This window comes from Chelmon rostratus, chromosome 18 (genome assembly GCF_017976325.1).
Source record: "Chelmon rostratus isolate fCheRos1 chromosome 18, fCheRos1.pri, whole genome shotgun sequence".
Classification (NCBI taxonomy): domain Eukaryota; kingdom Metazoa; phylum Chordata; class Actinopteri; order Chaetodontiformes; family Chaetodontidae; genus Chelmon; species Chelmon rostratus.
This window is the reverse complement of record NC_055675.1, coordinates 12,029,120-12,056,142: the sequence shown is the minus strand read 5'-3', so window position 1 is coordinate 12,056,142 and position 27,023 is coordinate 12,029,120. Positions and strand designations below refer to the sequence as shown.

At 41.3% G+C, this 27,023-nt stretch overlaps 2 protein-coding genes across 3 annotated transcripts in view; both read right to left on the bottom strand.

The window, feature by feature from the left end:
* LOC121621872 (A-kinase anchor protein 7-like) overlaps nt 1-22,277 on the bottom strand; it is a 41,612-nt gene extending 19,335 nt beyond the window's left edge. The window contains exons 1-9 of the mRNA XM_041958563.1: nt 21,719-22,277; nt 21,374-21,608; nt 20,231-20,389; nt 19,799-19,953; nt 18,842-18,978; nt 16,704-16,864; nt 14,087-14,199; nt 12,636-12,682; nt 12,392-12,492 (exon numbers count right to left, since the gene is read on the bottom strand). Of these exons, the coding sequence (XP_041814497.1) occupies nt 12,392-12,492; nt 12,636-12,682; nt 14,087-14,199; nt 16,704-16,864; nt 18,842-18,978; nt 19,799-19,953; nt 20,231-20,389; nt 21,374-21,608; nt 21,719-21,886 (1,276 nt within the window). The 5' untranslated portion in view covers nt 21,887-22,277. The remainder of the gene's footprint in view (nt 1-12,391; nt 12,493-12,635; nt 12,683-14,086; nt 14,200-16,703; nt 16,865-18,841; nt 18,979-19,798; nt 19,954-20,230; nt 20,390-21,373; nt 21,609-21,718) is intronic.
* Nucleotides 22,278-22,691: 414 nt separating this feature from the next.
* LOC121622171 lies at nt 22,692-26,780 on the bottom strand. 2 transcript variants are annotated; one of them, XM_041959046.1, is made up of 9 exons: nt 26,611-26,780; nt 26,439-26,507; nt 25,753-25,874; nt 25,549-25,609; nt 25,260-25,415; nt 24,990-25,079; nt 24,546-24,587; nt 23,939-24,133; nt 22,692-23,760 (listed from the first exon to the last, which is right to left on the bottom strand). In XM_041959046.1, the coding sequence occupies exons 2-9, from the start codon at nt 26,497-26,499 to the stop codon at nt 23,405-23,407; spliced, it is 1,083 nt and encodes a 360-aa protein (XP_041814980.1). In that variant the 5' UTR covers nt 26,500-26,507; nt 26,611-26,780; the 3' UTR covers nt 22,692-23,404. The 2 variants fall into 2 exon arrangements, with proteins under 2 accessions (XP_041814980.1, XP_041814981.1); XM_041959047.1 differs by having other exon boundaries at nt 25,549-25,606.
* Between the last annotated feature and the right edge of the window lie 243 nt (nt 26,781-27,023).

Below are 27,023 nucleotides of genomic sequence, written 5' to 3'. Positions count from 1 at the left end.
AGCTTGAATAACGGTTGTTGAACAGACGGCAGCTGCTGCCTGCTACTGCATTTATCAGTGTTATTTATGAGATCTGGTGGTTTGATTTTGGCCAAATATCCCCAAAGAAAAGAAGCAAACTCTGTTCAGATCCATTGATAAAAATGGGTCAGTTTCAAGGTTAAGTGTGGTTACGGCCCAGGTGATAGATAAATAGAGTAAAGATGGGTATCCCAAGGTGAGGGTCAAGGGAATATGGAGATGCATGAGGAGACTGTGACCAGTTTCACATTCCCATTCAGCACATTTCATATCATCTTGTACGCTGCAGTGATTCAAAAAATGTTGCAAAAGTAATGAATAATAGATAGTGCAGTGTTGTGTTTACATCCTGAACCTAACCAAGCATAACCCGATGATGTCAGGCCAGTTCAGGCTGTTACTTCTCTCATTCCACCTGCCTTAAATGAGCTTTGCTTTCTCTGAGAATACTCCTCTAACCACATGACCATCGTCATTGCCGTCGCAGCCTAAAAATGAAGACTGGCACGGGTGGTTAAAACTGCACAGGGCATCGTGGGCTGCCCCCTTCCTGACCTAGACTCTATATATGAAGGCTGGGTCAGGAAGAGGGCGAGATCCATCGCCACGGACCCCAGCCATCCGGGCCACAGACTGTTTGTACAGCTTCCATCAGGAAAGCGGTACAGGAACATCCGCACCACCACCAACAGACTGAGGGACAGCTTCTTCCACAGAGCTGTCAGAGCTATCACCCCCAGCAGCCCCTCACTGGAGTGAGAGACTGTTCGGACTACGAAGACCCACACTTAACTAAATGGTCAGCCATTTGCATTCAGTATATACATTTTAGTATGTTGGTACATTTCACTGGTATATCTTATTGTTTATTGTTTAGTATATTTTTATTGTCTTAGTATATTTTCATTTCTGGTATATTACGAATATTTTTGCTGCATGTTGGTTTATTTTATTCTAGTATCTTAATTTTATTTTATAATCTTTCTTATCTTTCTTATTATGTTGTTTCTAACATGGGGGTTGCAATGCAAATTTCATTGACATGTCATGCTCAATGACAATAAAGAAATCTTGAATTATACTTAGAAAAATGCTTTTTTTATTATGTAGTAATATACATTATATATTCTTTTGCATTTGAACTTTTGTATAAGCAAATCTGAAGATGTTAACTTGGGCTCTGGGAACCATTTTTACTTAAATTTCACAAAGTAACTGGTTAATCATTAATAACGATAATGGTTAGTGGCATCCTTGATTTTACGTGTATGTATAAAAATATTAATTTAATCATTTTTTCTATTATCTGTTGACAGCTCGTCCTCAAAAACATCTAATCTTACCTTTGGCAGCCTAAAATTTGGGATTCTTCCCAAACCTCACAGCAGGATCAGAGAAATTCCTGGGAGATACAAAGTGATTCAGTGTTTTAGAGCAGCACTCACTGAGCCCGTCACTGACTGCAGTCCTGTCATTCTCATCACTGCTTATATGTATCACCACAGCACAACTGATGCGTTTGCATATAATAAGAATAGCTGAGCAATTTTGATGTAATATATGTCCTGGTGGCTAAACAGACAGACTTTCCTGCTCTCTCTCAGCTCAGCGTCAGCAGTGCGCTCTGATGTAATGGCCTCAAACGAGCGCTCGCAGCCGGAGCTCGTCCTGTCTGGTAGCGTGTGCTGTTAGCGCTGATTGGAAACTCTGTTCTGACAGAAGAGAGGATAAAATTTGTTTTGCCTCATCCTTTTATTCTGCTGTTGGTGAAATGGAGTTATGATGACGGCTGAGAGTCAAAACAGATAATCAAGCTCATTGACGTTTGAATCGATTCAAAAAAAGCAGCAGGAGTGTGGCTTGACGTCAGGGAGTAAAGTTGCGTGTATTGGTTCTTTTAAAATGTCTTTGACTGAGGAGCCGTGTCCAGCAAAGTGATTTTTCCCAACTGAAAACACCAGAAGCTCTTCTGGGAGCGCTTTTTTCCAGCTGAAATATCTGCAGAGATAACCGTTAATTTATGCGCTGCAAGTACCTAATTTCACAGGTAGTTAGTAAGATAATGCAAACATGTTGGCAAAAAAAGGTAGAATACTTGGCTCGGGCTCTTACTCTGGGTGAAGGCAGGGCCTGTAGGGAGAGAGGACGCACCGGCCGGTCTATGTGGGTTCATGAGATTTTGTGTTTTCGTCTGAAGAAATAAATAGAAACTGTGTTCTGCTCATATTTTAGTATGAGCAGTAACTGAAGGCTACTGTCCAGCTCTGCCTGCCAACCTGCGCCCCGCAACTAACAGCAACTTAGCCGTCATTTCCCTGGTGCAAGCTGGTCAGGACTACACGGAGCCAAAACAGGTCTGATTCCTTACTCTGAGAGTTTTGTTGCGATGTGTAGCTCTATATGGAATGATGACAAAAGGACAAAAGGTAGAAAGGTGATAAGAGATGCTGCTTTACAATCAGAAGACCTTGGTTCAAGCCCTCTCCATAGCCCCCCTTCAGCAGCCCTGCTGATGAGCCCTTGAATACAGCACGCGAGTCTGCACCAGTCTCTGGGAAGCGCTTCTCGTCACTGCCTGTGCACCACCCTGAGGATGAGGCCCTGTTAAACACACATCTCTACTCCTCAGGGTTAATGGAGGATTACAAACGAGGGGGTAAGGGGATGCGAGGGTGAAGCACAAGCACATGCATTGTACGGCATTATGCACTGAGCGCAGCTGCGTTAACAGACAGTGGAGCCCTGTCTCCAACAGCAGCATTCAACTCACAGCTGCCACTTCACACACAAACACTTGCACCTTTATACACACACACACACACATATATGTGAGGACTGCTATTTGCAGAGCTTAAGTACTGTCATTGATGAGGCCAAATTGCTGCTGGGCATCACTTATACTGTTCCCACATGCATACATGAACACGTCACCTGCATCGCCTGCACGCATTCACAATCTGATATATTTGTGCTTTTTAATTGTAGGTACAAATCAGGTTATTGTTACTATGAACAGACATTCATTTCATAAACAACATGTGATTTGTGGATATACTAACTCTCCTGCACACATTTCTTTGAACTATAAAACAGCTTTTAGACTCATGTGGAAACACATGTTACATGCTATAATGTGTAATTTGTGAGTACCTGTTTAAGAGCCACATTTTCTTACAGGCTTTACTATGCAGAGGCTGAGAGAGCTGACTGAAGAAACACTGCAACAGTGTTGACTCTGTTTAGCTGAAGGTCAGCTCACGGTGCCTCACAACTTAGTCACAAGACAAGTTATGCACACAATGAGAGTAAGACAACCGGAGCCTGCGGATAACAGGGACTGTCTGCTCTGCTGATGCGGCCTGCTGTTTACCATAATGTTAATAATTAACTAGACATTTTAACGTGGGCATACGCAACTGAACACAACATGATGTGCAAACACTAAAACAAGCACCTGTATGTTTTGAGTGTTAAGCCTGTGTGTGACATGCCTGCCATTTCAGCACTTCTACTAGAACTGTTCACTGTTCAGGCGCACAGCGCTGCATGTCCAGTAATCACACTCTACTTTTGCTACAGTGGATATTCATTTAGTGCTGGTATCAACACCTGGCCGCCTATTCATTTATGTCTCGCACAGCCGTCACGCACACTTTTTTGGAATCAAGTCAATGTGATTGCGACTAAAACCGGTTAAAACGCTCGGCTCGTAGCAGTCGACAAAGGTTCGGTGCGTGTTTTCCATGTCGGTTACTGTCCTCCTCTGGGTGACACCAAGAGTACAAATCTGCCATTTGGTTTTAATTTTCACCGCACAAATTATAAGACACTTGGTCTGAGTGGTTAACAAACGTAGCACGTGATCTGGTGGTTCAATCATAGGTGTTTTGTGGAGCTTAGCAACAGGTGAGTTTTTTTTTTTTTTCTTAAATTGGCCTTAATCTTGGGATTAAATTACCCGGACAGCTAGAACAACATCCATACTTTAATTATAGCTGTAGCAAAAAGAAGCCTGTTTGCTTCAATCCAACAGTTTACAGCTGTGGGTTTGTATTTCTCCAACATCTTGAAGTTGTTAGCATTACTTACAAAGCCTTCTTAATTTCAGTTGCTAATAGAATTATTCCATTATTGTGGCTATCGGATTTGAATCATATTTTTATGTTCTTTAACTACTATTTTGCACAGAACTTAACATGAAGACCTACAGATCTGGAAAAAAAAGTTTCCTGATGCGACTGGCTACCTTTCAGAGTGCACAGTGAATAAAGATAAGATAAGATAAACAGAAACAAGTCTGTCTCATCTAAAGAAATCTTCAAAATGATCAGCACTAGATTCAAATATTTAGAGACAGCCAGGAAGAGAAACAGACGGAGAAAAACACTTTAATGGGTTTTGGCTGATTCTCATCACATCGGACACAGAAAACCTGAGGGACAATTCTCCCTTTCTAAACACTTATCCAATCTTCCTCCATCTGTCGCCGCGCTCTATTATTCCTCTCCCTTTCTTTCCATCAGGTCGTTGGACTCCATCTTTGCTTGACCCGTGTCGGCCTCCTTGGTCCTCCCCTTTTTATCTAACTTGAATTCGCTCATCTGTTTAACGTCGCCTTCGTTCAGACTCTCCATTTTCCCTCGCCGTCTGTCTGAGCATCCTATCTGCTCTTCTCATCCTCGCTATCTGTTTAATTCTACTGCTTGTGTGAGCCTATTCTCCTCTCCTCCATCTCTCCTCTCTCTTGCCACACTCATTCATCATTCTTGTTTAATCGCACTTATCATTTGCTCTATATTCTTCAATCTCCAACGTCCTACTAGTCTCCCGTCTACGTCACTGCTTTAGTTTCACCTTTCTCCTCCTTTACCTGCTTTGTTTTACCTTCTGTCCTTTCTCCTCTCACCTGCTTAATCTCACTCCAGCCTTTCTTTGATCCTCTTAACACTTCTGCAAACATAAGTCGCCATGTGCTCATTGTTTGCTGCGCTCAGTGCGGATCTAGAGCTACTGTACTAGCATACTACGCTTAGGCTTTACTGTTCTTGCTGTACCAATGTTTGAAAAGCACTAGCAGGGCCTCGTTGCTACCGAGACATCTTTAGGATCCTACAGATGCTGTTGGCAGCTGCCTCAACAGAGTTCTCCTGCAGCCTGACACTTGTTTCTTTCCAGATGGTTACAGTGTGATATTCAGTAATCCTTGCCACGACTTGGCCAAGAGACCCAGAAGACCACAAACTGGACCCAAACCAATCACAGCTTTCCATCTCTCGAAGCACATACAGTAGCCAATCGGGAGGCCAAGGACAGACTTCACTTGGCAGCACCACCAACGTCACTGCAACATCATTTACAGCTGCGCGTGGCAGAGCCAGTGACTGTAAATAAAGATGGCCGACACATCTCCACTTCCTCCCGCTGTACAAAAATGAAGCCGGAATATCCCAAATGCGGGCGCTGGTGACATCATTTGGAGCCAGAGTTTGTGCAGTGGTGATTGGGGGATGTCAGCATTCTGTAACGTCTTAGAGAAGCTATCAAAGGCATCGGTTGGTCTTAGGTTAGATGTCCCAGGTGCTGTGATTGTCTTTCACGATGATGCACAAGACCTGTCAGTCCACTCGTTAAGTCTGACTCGCTCAATGAGGTCAGAGTCTGACTACTCTAATGCAGCCTTCACACAATGTCGTCACAATGGGAGGGACAGCGAAATTATTCCAATTTGGGAGTATTCATGCATGGTTACCCCCAACTTAACCTTGTTGGTACGCAATTTAAATAGCCTAAATTTGTGACGTTGTGAATTTAGCATGTGTCATTAACAAGTCAAAGCAAACAGTGTATAGTTTATACATTCTACTGATGGAGGCTTTGCAGACATATTCCAAAGGTCTGCTGACACTTTGTAACTCAGGGTCAGAGATATTTCCCACTTTGGTTTCCCCAACTTGTTTCTGGTAGGGTGTAACGATATGACGTGAATGCAGCAGTAACACGACAACCTATCAGGCCCACCGATGCCACTAGTGACAGGGCTTATTGCACATTTAATCAGGCCTTCTTCATTTCTATCCAACAACAGCTCTGTGGCTGTTGGATTACCATTAATATATTATATTTTCTTCCCATCATAGAGCACTTGGTTCAATAGTCTTATTATGCTCTGCAGTGTTTTTGCAGCCCTGAAATTACTTATGGCTCAAGATTGTTACAATGCTATTCTTCTGTGGTATGAGATGGATTCATGCAATACTACAACAAAGGTCTTATTCAGGTACTACCTCTGATGAATTAGGAATTCATGCGAATGCATAAAAGGGAAGAGCCAGAGAGGGTTAGCAACGGGAAAGGCAGAGGGATGAGGGAGTTGTAGAGTGTATTCAATACAATTAATCTTTAGTAACCAAACCAGTTATGATGCACCAGCCTTTCCATAAAACATATTCACAACGTGGCCATTTTCCTCTAATGTCCCGCTCAGGTATTAAAAGGATAATGTTGTTCTGCCGTATTCCAGCTTGCAAGTCGTGCACTACAAGCTTGATTACATCCAGTGCGTCTTATTTCCAGGCTTAAATGTGTCCAAGATGTGCTTTGGTGTTTCAGAATTAATTATGCCTTTCCTATTCTATCACGTATCACTGTCGAATGGTAATGTTAGCCAGCAAGAGGCTGAATGATAACCTTAAGATGCCCAATAGGAGCTAATGGGCTATCAGACATGAAGTTTTACCTTGAAATATGGCTTTTCACTGACCATAGTCTTTGTCTTTCCTCTTCATCAGTGAACGAGTTGTCAGATCCCCTACATTTATACAGTACAACTTGCAACCTGGAACACAACAGTACAACATTACCCTTTTAATAACAACATCTGAGCATCCCAGAGTGTGACGCCTGTGTAAATATTGTTTGACGATACCTTAAAGCAGTTAGAGATGCTAATTTGTGTCCCCATGCAAACAGAAATGGTTGCACTTCCTGTCAAAAGAAGACACTGATCGCTGCACTGTGTATATTCACTCTGAACAAACTCAACCATGTCCAACAACAGTGTCAGACTTTTAATGCTACATTTTAAATTTATGGCCTTAATAACCCCCAACCAATGTTCAGCAACTCTTAATTCCTCAATATTGGTATTTGGTGCAGTTTCCTGATTAAATATTACTGCAAAATATACAACAACAAATTAGTCCACTTAATGCAAATTAGCAAACTGCGTCATCTGGCACTCGTGGCTGGGGACTGGAAAATGAATACTGCCAACGACGAGCAAAGCAGCACAGCCTGTACAGAAGTGAGTGACCTTATCTCCATTAATTACCGAAAGGTCACAGAGCAACAAACCACCTTCGTCTGTCCATGTGTGCAAACTGTTTTGACTCTGGTGTTGTTATTTGTCTGTGTGTGTGGGCTTTTGTATGGACATATTTGTGCCTTTGTAGAAGTGTTTCTGCATGTGAAGCTGTGGGTGAGTGTGTTATTCTGTAAATACTGTAAGATAAAAGTATTATCTCTGCTTTCCAGACCGACTGCAAATGTCACACTGGCCATTTGTTTGTGCATGTAAGAACATTTTGGAGTTTCTCTCTCAACATTTTTTACTTTGGCCTTTCAGCTACGCACTTGCTGCCAACTGGCTTTTCACTAAAAACATCTTTTCAGGGGAACTGAAAGGAGTTTAACAATTTTTCCCAACAAGTACCTTCTGAAGTGACATGCTGAGTGATGAGGAGACTTCAGCACGGACCTATTATCCATCTCACAAACACTCACTTCTTTAATTACCGCCATTTTTTTGATTACATTAACATCAACTTCCAACAGGGCAGTGTGCAAAACAAATGAGAAGAGATTTAAGTGTGTGATTTTGTTCTAGGTGATCATCAAAGTGGCTCTAATTGCTATTTTTTCTTATAATAAAAATGTATTGAATGACAATGTGGAAACAATATAAAGAGAATTATCATTTAAATCTGTAGATCAACCCGGCTTTATTGAGCTTCATAGCGAATTTCAGCTCATTGTTTGAGCTGCTTGTTTTGTTGTGGTCTGCAATTTAGCTGTTTTGATGAACTTGCACCACTCTGTTTTTTAGTGAAATGGGCCTAAAAAGCCACTGTGCACCTCCGGTTCAGCATGAAGCGGCACACAGACACAGCTAACTAACAGCTGGTGAACACAGTGGAGAATTCAGCAGAGAAAGAGCCAGGTATTTCCATCTCGAGTTGGGGGAGACCAAATACAGAGCTAAAAGAGAGTGAATATTGGACTAACTGCTGGGTGTGCCAAAGAGAGGGAGAGGGAGATATCACATTCACTGGTTTGATTTCCACAGCTTGACACGGTGATATCATATAAAACAACAGGATAAATCTCAATGGCATCATCTATACCAGGGGTGCCCAAAGTTTTTCCCTCTGAGGGCCATTTGTATTGCATTGCATTAAGATGCAGAATTGTACAAATATTCTAAGTTGACTTGATTGACTGACTCGCTCACCATGCTCAGATAATTAGGGATCCTACATATTAAAAGAGCATTTTTTACGACACAAAAATTTAAACAGTATAAACCTTATCACGGGTCAACTTTGGCCCACTTTAGGCAGCCCTCAGCTTAACAATACATGAAACTACTTCTTCCAAGTCTCCTGGCCACAAAGACAGTCTATGCTTCTTTATGAACACGATATATAATGTATGATGTTATTTTTATTCAATAACTTAGAAGTAATTTAGGTATTAGCACCTACTGAAAATGAAAAGCATGCAATACAGCTCCCCCGGTTTTCAATTATTCATGTTATTGCCGTCTCATCATCTCATCTCAGTTGAATTTTTGGGTAAGGGGTCAATTTTTTATTCCCCGCTGCATCGATATTGAGCACTGAGACTGCTCAGTGCTGGCTGAGTAATTTCCTATGCAGAGAGCGCTGCCACCAAACCAAATGCAGAGTGCAGTGTGGCTTTACACTACAGAAGTGTACACTTCTACCATTCAGAAACCACAGGGTTTTAGACCGACTGATGTGTTTTCCTTCTGGAAGGTTTTGGAAGTTGTCCATGCTAATTTGTTGACATATTCAGTCAACATCTGCAGAAGGTAGTTTGTGCATCTGTCTAAACTGGTGCTACCAGTTTCTCTTCAAGTTGTTAGTCAGTGTTGTAATTATTACTGATTATTGATGGTCTAAAATTACATGTAGGTTTATGCAATTAAGACATGAAAGTCTATCCTGCTGGTGTTTTTTCCTACATTGCCTCATCTCTCCATACAGACTCTGTGCTCTGACGCTGTGGCCACGGCACCTGTGTATGTCTGTCAGGACGCAATCTGTCCCACATAACACATCTAAGAGTCACTTTATCCTGTATTGATTTAGTAACATGCTGTGTGTGCATGCCAGTGCCTTTGTGGTGCAATTCTTATTTTTTTTTTGTACATCACGTATGACCAGGTGACAAAATTACAAGTTCAGCAGCTACCATGCGCCATACGCTGCAGTTTCTTTGATGATCACTAGGGCGACTCCAAGAAAACTCGAAATGAAAGCTTTTGCTTAGGACTGAACGATATGCAAAAAAAGAAAAATCATGGTTTGAGTCACAAGAGGCAATAGTATTTTTTGTATTTAATTTTCACTTTAATAAATATAAAAATGGTGATTTTTGCTGGTTTGCATGTTCCATAAAATTTCGACCAATTGTTCAAGACCAAGATGATCAACCGACATTTTGTAATTTTTTACAGAACAGCAACCATCGTGGCTACGGCAGGATAATCTTACATTTCATTTCCAGAGATTTTCTTGAGGGATCTGCTTAACGTACAACACCATCAGTTGACCTGACACAGTGAGTGGAAGGGGATAAGATAAGGTAATTCAGTTCTTGGGATGCGTAAAAAAAAAAATGCAATATACTCAAGGTTTATAAATCATATGTGACTTACAAGCTTGAAGGACACAGACACAGTATCTTAAACCCTCCACACTGCGGCACGGTGTTCAGAACAGTGCACTCTGATATCAGAGAACTGGATGCAGAGCTCACACACACTCGCACGCATTTTAAATATGTATGCACTATTGTGAAAAACGCTCCACACAAACACCAGCTTTCTGATGATGAGAAGTGTGAGGTAAACATCCCCCTGCTCTGTCTCCAACTCCCACGCACGCACTGTCACTCTTTGTCTCTCTCAGACAGCTCAGTGATCCACAAAACATTGTGACAGCCTAGTTCCACTCGCGCTGACAGCTTCTCACGCACACACGCACACACCAATTAGTGAAGCTACTTGACAGTGGGACTTGGGGAGTCCCTGTCAATCTATTATATACTGTACGTGGACATTTGCATGTGTGCTTCGAGGTATAAACTAATTCTATTAACTCAATGAGGACAATGTGATAATTAATTAATGTATATGTGGTTATTGTGATCCAAATGCATATAAACCCGTTTTTTTTTCTTAAGCTTTAAAAATGGCACATTCAGCATGATTTGCTGTTTTTTCCTTAGCCTAGCCCATAACCAAATATTATAAAAGTAGTCCAATTTCAAGCCATAAAAGGAAGAACATCAAGCTTTCTTTGAGCTAAAGCTGGCATAAAAAGCTTGTTTTGGTTTGTCTGTCGGCTTATGGGTTTGTGATCTCAGAAGACTGGTTTGAAGAGAACCACGCAGACCACACTAGGTAGTCCTTCAAAGCAGGAATCTTCAAGTTGGGCCTTTCTGGGGGAGATGCAACCGCTGATTTCATGTCATTACACTCAGTTTGAAAGGGATGACATGGTTCCTCTGTTTCCTTCCATTTTTACAAAAAGCTCCTGCATAACAGACCCTGGAAAAGCCACCACTTTTGCCTCTAATCTAAGTGCATCATGCTACTTACTGGTATGCTTTTACAAGAAGTATCAGGGTAATCTACTGGGATCAGAGATTCATTAGGTTTCATTATATTAAATATCCGGTACATACATCCTTCTTACCGTCAGAATCCTACCTAAGTCATATCCCAGGCATGCCTCTAAGTCAGAGCAAAGCATTTTAAATGATTAAATGAAATTACAAACAATCATTTTTACATCTCTTCCAGACACTTGCCATTAGGAAACAGTATTTGCCATTGCCACTGCCAATCGATCCTGGCTTACAACCGTCACAAAGCTCCACACTTGTTGCGTCTCACAGCTGCTGTGGCAAAGCTGGATGAGACATTGTGCAAGAGTGGCTGCTCAAAATCTTATTCTGACAAATTGTTTTATCTCTGCAAATATGAAACAAAAAAATAAAACAATCCTCTAAAAGCCTGTTTTCTATTAGAGATAAAATGCTTGGTTCGCTCCGGGCCTGCTGTTCAAGCCTTGAGCATTCGATAGACATTAGAAGCACATCGATACTGCCCGTCTGGCTTCAACCCAACTCCCACAGTGGTCAACAGTGCCATCTGGAGTTCATGTGGGGCTACACAGTCTCATGAACCACTCAATGACAAGCCCTGGCAGCACAGATGATACAACACAAAAATCTGTTCGTCACAGTTTGTAACATACTGATCTGATTTGTGCCATATTTTAAACCACGGTGCAGTGAGTTCCATTAAACCGAACACTTCTTCTATTCAGCTAACAACTGTGGACTGAGACAAGCAGAATGTGTGTACTTCTGCGAGACAATCAGAAAACAGAATGATCTGCTAGGTTCACACCAAGTTGTAATAAAAAGGGTTCATGCTTCACTGTGACTGCACAACCCAATAAAAGCACATCAGAAGATCTACATGTTCCACTCACATCAACTTTTTACCCAATTACTGCAACCTCTGCAGGCCCATCAGTGCTGCATTCATTCACTGCCAACTTTTCAAAGAACTGACAGAGTGGTGTAGCCATGTCAAAAATGGAAATGAGCTCTTGAGTATCCCCAAGTTGATTGATTAGGCCAGTTTTCCTGTCTTTCAGCTCCTGCTAAGCACCTCAAGTTTAATGCTGTCACTTCACATTAGCATACTCAAAAATCTCACCTCCCAGTCACACCACCAGCACACCCAGCTTTGTTAAAACACAGTCAAAACAATTTTTGCAACACATGCAACCTTTGCAGCGATTTGCAAATATACACAGCATTCATTTTACTGATATCTAGATATCTCACTGAAAGACAAACTTGTGAACTGAATGGAATGAAATCATAGAATGAGATAAAACAACAATTACACCAATTTAGTCCCCATAAATATGTTGCTGCAAGTTACGTCGGAGCTCATTATCCTGTGTGTGAGCAGAGAGCGCCCTCTGGTGGCTTAATATCACACAAACACAATCAGCCTCTGTTTTGCATGTTTGTGTGTACTAACCAAGATGTAGTGAAGTCTCAGTGTGGTAATATCCGTCTTGCTGCTTCTTTTTCAACATGGAGCAAAGATCGACTCGCTCAACTGTCTGGTCTCCAAAAAACCTGAGCGTTGCAGTGAGACAGATAAAATGACAGTGAGGAAGGATAAACAATGCACGCAAAACACGACACAATGCCACACTGCACTTACTGTAAAGTACTGACCCTAAAAAACATTTTTTACATATTAAAAACCAAGCACTTACTTGTTTGTATAGTTGGAGTAGAGGGCTGGGTCCACACGCTTAATACCCTGCAAGACACAAGGGGAAAACACGGTTTATATAATATTTATCAGACTTCTTAGGACATGTGCATACCTTCTCGACAAAAACGCACAGACAGAGGCAAGACGAGAATGCCGCCAGGCAGACGCCAGGCAGGATAAGATGTCATCAGGTGTCAAAGGGGGAAACGATAGACGCTGTCCTTCCTCTGTCTGTCCCCTCCTGACCGCCGCTCATCTTTCTGTCCTCACACACTAAACCCTCTTATTTATATCTTTCTATCCACTTCACCATTCCCTCAACCACTCACATATTCTCTCTCTTTTCCTCATATACCTTTCTCTCATTCCTGGGCAATTTTCTCCCCCCGATCCATCCTAATATAAGGCTCACAAACCAGAAAATTATATACATTAAATTTTCTTTGAAAATGCCACAGCAGGCGTGTTATTCCCACTAGTAGTTTTGGCTGGAGCAATAATTTGGCATCGAGCTATTGGATGACACATTTCATTTTACAGCCAGGGAGAGGAAGGTGAGGGGAATAACAAGAAGTAACATGGTGGCTGTTTGGCAGTTCTGTCAAAGTTAGTTGTCACAAGAAAATAAGATGATTTGTGCTGCATATGAAAGCATAGAATAATCCAAGCTGACATTATGCATAAAATCTGAACTACGCTGTGCCAGTGCAACTTTTCATTTATTTTCTATCTTTTAGTGGTTATGTAACTACAGCAATTGTTGACCATGATGTTTTAATCTGTATGATGGCTTAATCACCACGTGGTATTTTCCCACTACAACTATGTTCCCATATGTGTAAGAAGGAGAGTGATTTAACATACTTGTAGCTGACGCTTCTGACTAACCTGATGTGCCAGATGGTTTGTAACACAGAACCATCTGGGAAGTCCTTGGAAAACTGTCTGCAAAAGGGCAGGCAGCTTAAAAAAAAAAAAAATACTTGGCAGGTGATTGGATGAACCATCTGTCCATCACTAACTTCAACCAATCAGATGAATGAACCACATTTTGCAGTAGGACTCTCGCTGAAGTCAGCTGGTAGCAGAGTGAAAACATCTTTTCTATAAAGAAAGGGCTTCAGTGCTGTTCTCCACTCCTGATATAACTAGCAGCATCTATGTTAACCTCTTTCACTGTCGTCACACCTAAACCACGCCCGTAGCTGCCAGTAGTTGCTCACAGGACGTCGATTGTGGTTTGGCTACAAAGGGGTAACTTGAACACCGGCAAGATGGATTATTGGCTCGCGCAATCTCACAAATCCAACTGCCCTGCAAGGTCAGCTTTTGACGTCTTAGTGTGGAGAGACACACTGTATTTCCCTTACACTAGAAAGTTAGGTCTTAGTACAACCTAAAGCTATTTTGATCACCTACGTAACCCTACCACATCATGTGTGTGCATACCTGGGATCGCAGTTTTGATGCTCTGGACAGCTTCATAATGGTGAGGTGGGGTTCAAACCCACGACTGCCTTCTTGCAGAAGACCCTGCTCCACAAAACGGCTCTGCAGCAACTCTGCAACACACACACACATACACAAAACTTCAAAACCACCAAAACTAATACAGGAAACCATTGTACTGATCAGGCCAAAGAGGAAGGCTGTCAGCTGACATAATGCAGACAGGAGAGATGTGACAGAGGTCATGTGATGGATTCAAACCTACAGCATCACAGGGATGCTGTACATCCACCTCTATTTCCTCCCGATGAACCATCTCAAAATCCACTTTATATACTTTTGTAAACGCCAGAACTGGGGACACAGATGGCGGAGGGTGTGAGACAAAAGATGGAGAAAAAGATTTTTACTCGCGTATCGTCTGACCCCGCAGAAAAAGACAGAGTGAACAAACGCAAGGGCAGACACACACGGACAGAGACGCACACACCACCTGATGAGGTTGAGAGGGAAACCACTGAGGGTATTTTTAGAAGAGGAGCTCTACATAGAGGGAAAGGTTAGTACATAATCAATAACAGTGGTGGAGCGAGCAGACGAGAGGTCGGGAGAGGCTCACTTCCTGCCTTATCCTTATGTTGCTTTCCCAACAGTGACAATATGGACTCTCTATTTTCATGTCAGCCATATAAATAAAAATAAAATGAAACTGCTTGGCACCATTGTTTACGAATGCTCTCATGTGAGAACGGTCCACTTGCAAGTACTTACATGCATGGTACTCATATTAAGTCAAGAATATCAATTCTCTGCTGGGGTGAAGCATACATGCACATGTGAGTTTTATTATTTCATGAGTTTACAGCCCACTCTAACACTCAGTCATGGAGGGTCTGCCTCTTTTCATGGCAGCCAAGAGGCAGACATAAAAATGAAGTCTGATGGATTCACATAAATCCAGATTTAAAAAACAAAACAAAACATGATACTGCATGTTATGTCTTTAAATACGTAGAGGCACCCTCCATCACTACCACACCCTCCTCTGGTCATTTGGTATGAAAAGCTTCTCGTTACTTCCTCCTCTTCTGACTGACAAACACATTTCATGCAATTCCAGCGGATAACTTTTTAAGATAAAACAAAACCTGAGATGAGTTGAGGTAATTATGCAGAAACTGGGCCCTCGTGGCTCTCTCTCTCTCTCTAAAAGATTAATTTATTCCATTTCCCATTTATAACAAGCCCCGAGATGAAACGCCTTTTGGGATTTGTCCCAGCTTGGCTATCACGAATATGCCAAATGTAGTATTTGCTTGGATCTTGGCAGTTAATGCACATCTGCTCAGATTCAAGCAAACAGGAGCAGCTAGGAAATCCACACTAAGGCAGAATCCAAATGTGCTGCTCCAATTCTGTATGTTCAGGGATTTCAATGTATATATAAACTGTATATATTTCTGAACACCAGCAACTCTTCCATAGCTAGACACAAAGAAAGCACCTTCTGGATCACATGCAATGTGTAACTGTGCACATCACGACATATTTCTGATATTATAGAGTGTAAAGGGACTGTATTAAGCATATGTGAGCTCATTTATTTCGTGTATGCGTGAGTGAATGTGCGAGCGTGTGTCGGTGTCGCAAGAGCGATGGAGCGGGAATCCTCTTAGAAATGTTGGCTTAACATTGCTGCCAAAGGCGCAACACAGAAACATACACGCAAACGCTTCCGTGCGCACCCCCAAACATGTACGCAGACACAAAAGGACGAAGGTAGGAAGGAAAATGAAGGCATATCAAAAACAAAAAACCCAGGAACACACACAGGTTGCAGTGAACTGAACAGAAAGAAAGAAAAAGAAAATTCACACAAATACCATAATATTTAACCAAATCCACTTAGATGGTTCTAAAAAACAGGATGTGGATACAATGATTATCAAACCAGTGTGAGTGAAGTGGCTGGCTAGTCAAGATCTAGAGCTTACACCTATTGGCACAGTGCATGTTTTTAGCAGTTCTGATCAAAACTGAATCTTTACATCTAAGAAGTCGTGTCAAGCCTCCAAATCCTTGCCTAACTTTTGGCACATTTCACTATGTACTGCTATTAGCTGATTTATTTCTAAAACTCTACTGTTTGACCTGCTCTCCAGTTCATTTCAGGACAAATGTCAGGCTTAGACCACCTATGACTGAGAGTGTGAGAGTTAGCCCAGTCATCATACCAATAACAACCCCACAGAATATACCCTACGGTCTCCTAAAGCTGTCTAATCTGTGACCTCCCATGGCAGCAGGCGTCCACACTTTTAAAGTGTCCTTAAGAAAGATGACAAAGCCTCCAACCAGCTGCAGGGCTGCTCAGCTGACCCACCAAGTTCAGACGTCCCTCCACAGGGACACAAAAGAGAAGATGCTGTATCACATTAACATCCTCTAATGACAGGTATCCCTTTATGAAATGCAGCACGAGAAGCACTTCAACTACAAGATGAGCGAAAATGGATTTCAGTTTGTACAAAGACAGACAGAAGTGTTGAAGGAGGACAGAAGAAGAAAGGCGGACACAGTCACAAAGAGAGTGAAAAGCTGAAGGTTTATCACTGACCTGCCACACTGTCCAGTGTGTGTCTGTGCTGTCCTTGGGCCAGCCCAACAAACACCACCTCCTTCCTGAAATGACCGATCCCTGAGAAGGGCAGCACCAGATCCCGCCCACCCAGCAGCTCAGCCAGTGACGGCTTGATCTGAGCCAGCACGGCTGCCGCCCTGAAGGGAAATATACACATGAATATAAACAACACACACACCAATTCACGACTTAATCCTCGCTCTCTCCCTCGCTCTCATATTACATAATCTAGTGATTAGTAATGACACAATCTTCTGCTTGATGTAGATTAAGCATCAGTATCATCACATAACATGGCTGGCACATGAAATAGTCGGGTCATATCCAGCGCTTTCTGAAGAAATGTCAGAATGAGAATGTTAGGATCTGAAATGTACTTTTGAACCCTATATTCAATGTCGGGAATTCTCCCTTCATTTTTCTTTTAGTTTACCTATAATAATCACTGGGGAGCATTTTTCCTCATGATAACAATAGTATGGTTAGCAATAGCTGTGTCTCAACCCAAAGTACCTGGAACTTAAGAGTCCCAGGAACTACTTTTCAAGGAACTAAAAGGTTCCTTCAGCCTGTTGTTGCCTGTGTTTCCACCACAGACTAAAGACCTGGAAAGCCTCTGCAAATAAGCCCACTGGATGGATGAAAAAGCGAAAAGCAATGGCTGTTTTTACGTCAATTCTGCACTATGCTTTATAACAGCAGTGAACGTGGGTCCATCGAAACATACTGAGTTCCTCCATAACTGTCCTGAGACAATATGACCAATATTCACATGACAAATTTTAAGATATCGCAATGGAATGGGATGAAATTTATGTCAGAATAGCTTCTTTTTTTTTTTTTTTTTGACGTGCTCAAAGCAGACATTTTAATTCTGAGTGGTTATTTTGATTATTACATGGAATAAAAGGCTCAGGCTACTTTCAAGCCTCAGTGACTGTCCTTCAACAGCGTTTTCAAAGCTCATTATTAGAATCTAAACCTAAAATATTTATAGACCCATCAACCAGTTTTCCTGGAAGTGCTGAGAGGAAGAGATAAGACAGAAGAACGTGACATGCTGTGTAATTAGTCAGTGCAGAACGCTGTATCCCTGTTGACAGGCAGTAGCTTTAGTCTGCACGTTCACTGCTGCAACAAACAAGGGCAAGACTTTGGCCATCTGATCCATCTGATATTGTGATAATGTCCAGAATTAACAGAGACTGAATGGGATAGCATGAGAGGATGTGATTGTGGAAGTAAAACAATTTGAGGGGTACTCTGTTTGATTGTGGTTCAGTATTTTAGCTGCGGTGTGTGTCATATCCTGGAAGAGCAATCAGGAAAATGGAGAAACCAGGACAAAAAAAAGAGATTCGTTCTATTCTATCCTAAATCACAGATCAGACACAACAATCGCTCACTGCAGAAATATGGAGCACAGCACGGGTCTGTGTATGCATGTACGTCAGAGAGCTGATCGGTATGCATTAGGGGAAGGACAAATCAATATTGCAAGATGCTGTATACGGTCTTCAGCAATCACTTTTATTGATATACAAGCAGCAGTATCGGAAAGCGTTTTGTACGATTTTTGAATATTTAAACTTTGAACTATTCTGCTTTGCGACACATGTTCATGTTGTGTGTGTGTGTTCATATGGCTCACGTTCTAGGCAATTTGGTACACACACTTTCATCTGTGTTATGCATTAATATTCTGATGGCCTCTGATAACATGACCTTTATCATAATAAAGATCATTTTCAGGCGTACAGGTCTTTTTCCACATTTTGACATGTCATAGCAGGGAAAGCAAAGGTTTTACTGATAATATTTATGATGGCTGAATTCCAGTTATGTGAGCCAGATTTAGGGTCTTGGTGTTGTGCATGCTGGATGACTGCCACTACACAGAATCACTCTTATTAGTAATACTTGTGCTTTTCCTGCTATAATTAGTCAAAATGTCTGCATTTCTGGTGTTGCTTGTGTTTAATCAGTCAAAGAGGCACAGGCATGGTCAGACATTTCAGCAGTGTGATGAACATTATTGAGCCAATCAAGGACTGACATGTGCATCAATATACTGCGAGTCTGCTGAGTGTATGTTTGTGTTTGCGTCCACTCACAGGTCCACTTGCTCCTGATTGGCGAGATGAGTGACTAATAGCGTGACGTGGAGAGTTGGGACAGGGATCATGGTTTTGGCCAATCGGGGCTCCTGCTGGAGTATCGCATCTTGGACCTCGATCACACCTGAACTGATCTGTCATTGGGCAAATTGAATTTCAATCAGTTGCAATCGGGCAAAACACGTAAAGTGAAAGCCAAAAACTGGCTTGGTATGGATGAGCAGATGAAAGGAGGTGAGGGGAGGCGACTCATAGGAGGAGAAACTGGGGCATTCTGCATCCCAGATGAGGCAACTATAGTGTATATATATATATATATATATATATATATATATATATATATATATATATATATATATATATATATATTTCATCACCTGTCAGGGGAATTGAATCGTGAATGTTTTCTTTTCCCGTAAGAGATTTTCTCCCTGCATAGATTGAACTACACTGACCACGGCCAGGTGTCAAACACTAAATTCACCAATAGTCTGAAGAGAACTGATTAAAGTTTTCTCCACAAAAGGAGAATTCACAGGGTTTCTTACAAGGTGAACATGACAAGACTCCTCTCATTTTCAGTTCAGCGTGAAAAAAAACAAAGGGGATTCCCCTCCCCTTTATTTTATTAAGCATCAAGCATCACCAAATCAACTGTTGTCCAATGCCTAACATAATTTTAAACTTTTGAATGTTTTACAACCTTCCACATAGCCAATACTTCCCATCTATTTTAGTAGAGTGAATATTTACTTGCAACGTCTTGAAACATGCTTAAGATGGACAGTCCATCATCCTGAAAATCTTAGCAGAGACAGTTTTGGAAAGCCATCTGAGCAGCTGGCTGATTGCAAAAAAATTAAAAGACAGGACTCTGAATAGGGTAAAACATGCACCAACTCCAGAATTGTCTGTAAAGTACACCAGTATGTGAGTAGTGCAGTTATTCCATACCTGTGTGTTAGTGATGGGGATGGAGACAAAGTAGTTGGGTCGCTGGCTCTCTTTCTTTTTCTTCTTCTTCTCTGCATCCTCTTCACTGTCCACTCGCCCTCCAGCGTCTCCTCTCTTCCTCTTTCTCTTCTTCTGGGTTGACTCTGGGCTGGGGACTTGAGAGAAAGAGCAAGCACACTTTACATTAAAAGAAGGCAGCTCACCCTAGTGACCTACACTGTGCTGCCAGAATATTAGGTACGCCTGGCTAAACCTAATCCTGTCCAATGCAACAGTTCTGCAACAAAACGTACCATCACAAAGGTATAAATTTACTACAAACTCTTAAGGCGTGTCAGATGGCAAATAACACATGTATTTTGCCACCTTGCACAGCAGACTATAAAGAAAATTCAAAGAATCAATGAAAAATACTTTTAAGAATGTACACACATCCCAGGTCTTTCCATGTGGTGGGGCTGGTCAGAGAGAACGGAAGCTCTGACATTAAATTATCTGAAGTATCAGCTGACTTGAGCTTTTTCCTCATCAATTTCCTCTTCTCCCTCCTCATCTTCCTCTTTGTGCTCTTTTCACTTGATCCTGCTGGAGCTGCCAAGAAAAGAAATGAATTACAATGCAACAAAAAACCCACACATGCTGTATACGATGGGCATGGTTCAAGAACAAAGTAACTCTCCTAAGACACCACTTCTTAGCAAGCCTGTGGCTATTCTCTCAACATACTGATTAAGTTGATCAAAATGTGTGGCAGATCTTCAACTAACACTTCTCTGTGAAGATAAGTTGTACTACAGTATACTTGAAACAGGAAAATATCAGGTGTTGAAACACAATAACCAAGTTGAACTGCTCTTTGTTGAAGTACGTTCAAACATCACTCAAGCCGAAAATTTCACCTTTGGTCAACTTTCAAGTGGTGGAATATCTTTTATTTTATCCTCTATTTTGAATTCAGCTGGTAAAGTGCTCCATTGAGTTAACGAGTTTTAAAAGTTGTACGACTTAACTATATGACGCTGTAGGCACATATAGGATAAGAAAAGGAGAACACTGGAAACACATAATCAATCATAATGGGAGATTCCCACCCGACAGTAAGCAACAATGACATAAAAGTAAATAATTTAATGAATAACATCACGTTGCGACTCCTGAAAGTTAAAACACTACAGAGGACACAGGGGCAAAAACTATACCAATAAGATGGATTAACAGGCCTTTTTTTGGGCTAATGCATTGATCAATTATTTTACTGTAATATATTGCACAGTAACATCTACATTTATTGCAACACTTCTGAACAAGAGTATCACAGATTTAACACCGCGCAGGGACCTTGGACTTTAACTGCACATGGACTAAAACTGTTCAAATCACACTGAAGCTTTCAATCTTTTTGTCAACGCACATAAACAGAAAGGCCAAAAGCTTCTAAAACATCATCCATCTACAGCCATCCATCCATCCGGCACAAAGTGGTACTGTGTCAGGTCTTTATATCCAGTGTGCTAAGTTAAAAAGTTTAATAGGTGCTGAATTCAATCAGCATGTCAGGCAGTCCGCTGAACTCACCTCTACAGTCAGTCTCATCTTGCTGCACCTCCATGCTGACTGCCTGCACCTGATCAGGGATCACAACTGTCTTCTTCAAGTCCTCATTTTCATCCCGGCTGTTCTGTCCAACCACACCTTCATCATCATCTTCATCATCATCGTCATCTAAGGCAACCACAGTGGTTTCTTTGCCATAACAGATACTGGCTGCCTGCATATCACACACTGTAAGCTGATAGAGACAGGATTGTGCCTAGGACAGACAGAAATTATATAAACAGTCACAACCATGATTACACTGTACTTTTTGTAAACTGAGGCGAGGACTGCATGAGTTGCTTTTCAGTACTTTCATGTCATTACCTTGAGTCGGAACCGGTGTGCAGATGTCTTAAGCGCGTTGACGTTACGACAGTGACCGGTAGATATGGGATATAGCCTCCGAACTGATAGTTCACTGACAGCAAAAACTCTCTGTAAACCAACACTTTTTGAACAGATCGATCTGATTAGAATACGGCCAAGGAGCATGGCACTCAACCAACAGTGGCAAACTTTAGCTAACGTACAACTGACGTTTACAGATGGCTAGTTCAACACGCATCACAGCTAACTATAGATATCCTAGCCGCAAAAAATGTCGCAAAATAAGTCTACAACTCTCTTCGAGATAGTCACCAACGTCAAACCTATAAAGACAGACCTGTCTGTAGCTATCACCTGTTGAAATGAATCACACCGCCGCACAGTCAACATCTGTTGCGCTAGCTAACGGTTAGCTAACTGTAACGGAGCTGTGCAGTTAAATAGCAAAACTAACGCGAATTTCATTTAGATAACGTGTCATTTTAGTTGTTGGTGTTCTCATCGTTCGTTGGTGGCCGTCATTGTTAGCACAATAATGTCAAAACAAACAACAGAAAGTAACTGTCTGCTCCACGGGACTTTAGTCTGGAAGGAGCTTCTGTTTGTAAACAATGTCAAACTTCCGGTCCGGTTTTTCAGAGCCAAAGAGCTTTTCTCTTTCCAGAATAAAAGCATCGGGCACTTGACCTAATGAAAGGTTTGGTAAATGTAATACATTTAACCCATTTAGGTTGGATTTAAATTGTATTCTCGCGAATTCAACATTGGACAGTTTAGCTATAAAACTGCATATCAAATGCTATCTGTGAAAACATTCCGACATCTATATTTATACAACTTGGAGCCAAGTAAGCTCTATCATTGTAGGTCCTTACGATAGCAACCACATAGAATGTGGTCATCTAGTCATATGATGCCATCAAAAAAGTATATGAAAAGGCTACTAAAAAAAGGGCCACAGACAATATGATTCCACCCATACTTGCAGTTTATTGAAAGTACTAAGTATATTAATCATTACACCTTATACACTTCCTGCAACATGATTTTACTGTAAGGTACAGCACACATACACAATGATACTTTAAAGCAAATGTTCTCTTTATTTTTGCATTGATTTTTTGTATCTGCGCTGGATAAAACACAAAGTTTATCCCTGGCTGGTCACTGAGCTTTATGGCCATTGCACTCTTTAACAACTTACCGTGCATTCAAGTCTATGTCTATACATACACTAAGATAAGTCCATTGCACACGATAAATCGTATATAGAACTGAAAATTGGAAATTTGATCATAGGAATTCTGTTTCATCATAAGGTTGTATTTCATCTCACTTTAAATCAACATTTTCTTTTCTTCAATCTATAAGGATATTTCAGAGAGGTTTCGAGCCAAAAACCTGACAAAGCAGAAGCTACACGATGTAGCGTTAGGAATTCAGCAGCTGTACAGAGAACTCTGTGTTTACCCATTTACACCCATGATTAACATGAACACTGACATCATCAGACCACTGTCAGCGGCTGATCTATGAAGGACTACATTACATTTTCTGCAATCTGTAAATGGTTGAAATCAGTCAGTTTTGCTGCTTTATTTCTTATTTGTTGGTGCAATCCATTTAGTCTTAATTGTGATGTGAACTGAAATACCATCAATACGACAACCAACACTGCCAACTCTACTTACCACGCTGAAACCAATTTGTAAAATAATTGCCACCACCTGAATCACTGTTGCTACCACCACCTCTAACAGGGCTACTACCAGTCCTACCACTTCCAGCACCCATACCAATCCTGTGGGGATTGGCAATGGTCTGTTGAGGCCTCGGAGTGCTGTACTCCAGTAATTTGTTCTGTATACTGCTAACAGCAATATCATTTTGTGCACATGAGAGCAATCCATTCATTGTGTCATGGAAGAAAACATTGACATGAAACACAATTTTAGGGTAATACGCCCATGTTCTCACAGATGTTGTGTGCCTGGGCTCGTGTGTGTGGTGCATCAACACCAGAATGACAGGTTTATCATCTGTGGACACCAAAAGAGAGGAGAGACTATGAGAGTGGATATTGCAATTCTAAAAAGATTATTTTTTACCAATACATCAATATGTTGATAACTGTGATTATCCAAGATAATAGAATGACAACTGAAGATAAAAAATAAATGGCAACACACGCAATTACCATTTCAATCTTTCCCTTACCTTTAACTTCACTCACGGCTGCATCAACATCTGAGCCAATGCGTGAGCAGATTGGGCAGAGGAGAACAGTGACCTGGTGATCCGTACTGCTTTCAACAAACTCAACCTGATCCTGAAATTGACTCTTCAGCACTTTCCGCATCAGCTGGACGTCGGCACCAAAGGTTTTACCGCTGACAACCACCTGGTATATCACTGTGGCCATAGAAAGAAAAATGACTCTGCAGCTAACAGAGATTTAAACATTTACAAGAACTGAGTGAACACAACAATAGAATAAAATGATTTTTAAAAGTAATCTCCCTATGTTTCTAAAAATCCAGAGGAAAAAAAACGGTGATGCTTTTAAAAAAAATCTTTTTATTAACTCTGAAGTCATGTTCACTGATACATTTAAACTCCTGTTTTACATTGACTCATGTCTCATGAGAGCCACTATCATCACACTGAAACAGACTGAGTACAATATCGCTGTACAGTTAGTTAGTCCTTCTCTTTGGGACACTGTACTGAGACGTTAGCCTGCAGAGCTAACACATCCAAGAGGCTCCCGGTGGCACTACAACCACCCTTTAAGCTGCCGAGTGTCTAATTATCAAACACTCACCTTCCCGAAAGTTCTGTGGTGATGACGTGGCAAAGGAACTTCCTAATGAGAAACACAGCATTCACTGTCAATGGCATGGTTGTAACCTTTTCATCAGAGTCAGACTGATTTATATTTAGCCATAAGTTTGGAATTTGATTTCAAGCAGCAGCCAGATATGATTCCCCTGCACGCATTTCAACCCCACTAAGGCCTTTTTCTTATGATTCACACCTGGCAGACATGGCAACTATAAACATTTGAAGCTCCGAATATTTCCAGACTTTACTGGCACAAAAAGCTTTACTTTGACTTATAACAGAATCTAAGCAGGAAGATTCAGTGAGACGGTTGCAGTACTAAATCAAATGAAGCGCATCATTGGGACGGCTGTTGTAAACATTAACAAACATGAACATAAGAAAACATATGATGAAAGCCTGAAGAGGAGAAAGTGAGATTCACCTTGTGCTTCTTGTGAATAGCCTCCACTCTGGTCACTGTGGCTCACCACTAGAGCATGGGTGTCTGACGCACTTGTGCCTGGCAAAGAGCCTGTTAGGTGCAATTGCATAATTAACAATTACTGACCCCAGTATTACAAAACAAATAACTAATGTTTTCTTAAGGACATTTCTGAATACAAGAATAGACTAAATTGGTGCTGGGTGGAACAATGTTACCCCTGCAACCAGAAGTCTGTGATGACATATTCTAAACTCAAGGTTCACTTACTGGCTTTCTCCCACTCCTTGTCTGGCTGATGTTTCGTGAATTCCTCCAGGAGTTCAATGTGAGCATCGAGGAAACCCTGGATGTTATTCATCTGGGTCTTCATGTCCTTCAGGGTATTGAGGTAATCTAACAAGGTGCCACTGCTATTTAGAGCAGCTGGAGGGAGAGAATCAGGTTGTGTGTGTTACATATGTTGCCTCCAACCTCACAGTCAAAAATAAAAAAAACACAAAGCAAAACAGCTGTCAAACGTGAAAGTGAAAGCAACTGTTTGCAGGTCTGTACATACCCCTGAGAGATTCATGCTGGTTAGAAGCTTTCAGTTTGCTTATGAGCACATCAACCGGCTTCTGAAACAAAAACATTCACTTACAGAATGACCCTAATGGAGAATTTCACTTCGGAACACTAGTGACACGTCTCTAGACATGTTTTTGATCTGCATTTTAACCTTTCTCCAATCAGTCTGACACATTTCAGCTTGTTAGCTCACCTGTTCCTGTATCATTTCAAAGATTGCCTTTCTCAGTCTGAATTTCTCAGGTCCAGGAAACAGGTCACGCAGGTCTTCTTTAGTCAGTGACTGGATACTCGAGTCGGTGCGTAAATCCTCCCCTGCAACAACCAGGTGAGGTGTTAGAAACATTTTGATTGACAGTACTTACTATTACTATAATAGCTGATGTTTTCGGATTAAAATTAGTGCTGCATTAATGTGTATGTTGCATTTTGCTTCTTGAGATGTTTAAGGTCGAGCTCATTTTAACTGCTTTAAATACCGCTGGCTGGATTAATCTACAGCAGTGCATCATATTCTACTTATCTCCTATCTCAACTTCATGAGCTCAGAAAAACCTGTTTTCGAATAGTACATTTATCTTAAGATGTAAGAGAATAAAAATCACTAAATTTGGAGATAAGTGGTTTTCACTGGACAGGAAAGGTAACTGTAACTAAAACTCAACACTCAAGTAAAGTACTTGTACCTCATCTATACTCAAGCACAGTAGTTAGGTAAATGTACTTAGTTACATTCCACCACTGAAATTCAGTTCAGCAGAGACTGTTCTTGCTTCCAGCTTCTCTGTGCTAACAGAAACCTGAACGCACATACTGCAGCTGTGTTTTATGCTTTATTTGTACTGGTGGCTCCAGCATCCTGCTGAAATCTCCACTTACTCTCCAACACTCTGGCTGCATCTCGGTCGGTGCTTCTTATTTTCTCCAGCAGAAGCGACATGATTCCACCTGTAGAAAAACAAGACGCAAAGACAGAAAGCCCCGTTTTGTCACACTGATTTCAATGCACAGCACATTACAGAAGATGGAAGGAGGAAAGCGAAAGACAAACCTTTGAGCTGATCAAATCACGCGACGGATGACTGACTGAACGTGTGAAGGGCTGTAACAGATAGAAATCAAGCAAGCCGTCAATTATTTAACCTGAGCAAATGAATGCTACACGGTATTTTTGTCCTGCGTTCAAAAATGCAACAGTCACCGTTTACTCTCAACAGAAAGTGAAAGTTAAACGGAGGGACCGTTCCTTTACGTCGTGACGTAGCGGACGCTCCAAACGATCATTGGTCGCCGGAGCGGCGCGACCGACACGTCTGCAGTCCAGACCTGCACGCGCACGGCTGTGAGACTTTCTTTTTTTTTTCCAAACTGAATAAAAATATGATTAGTAGAAGAAACGAGTGTTTTGATTTGTATTGTAAAATTGTTAAAATCTAACCGTTAAATATTTGAAGCTATATTTTT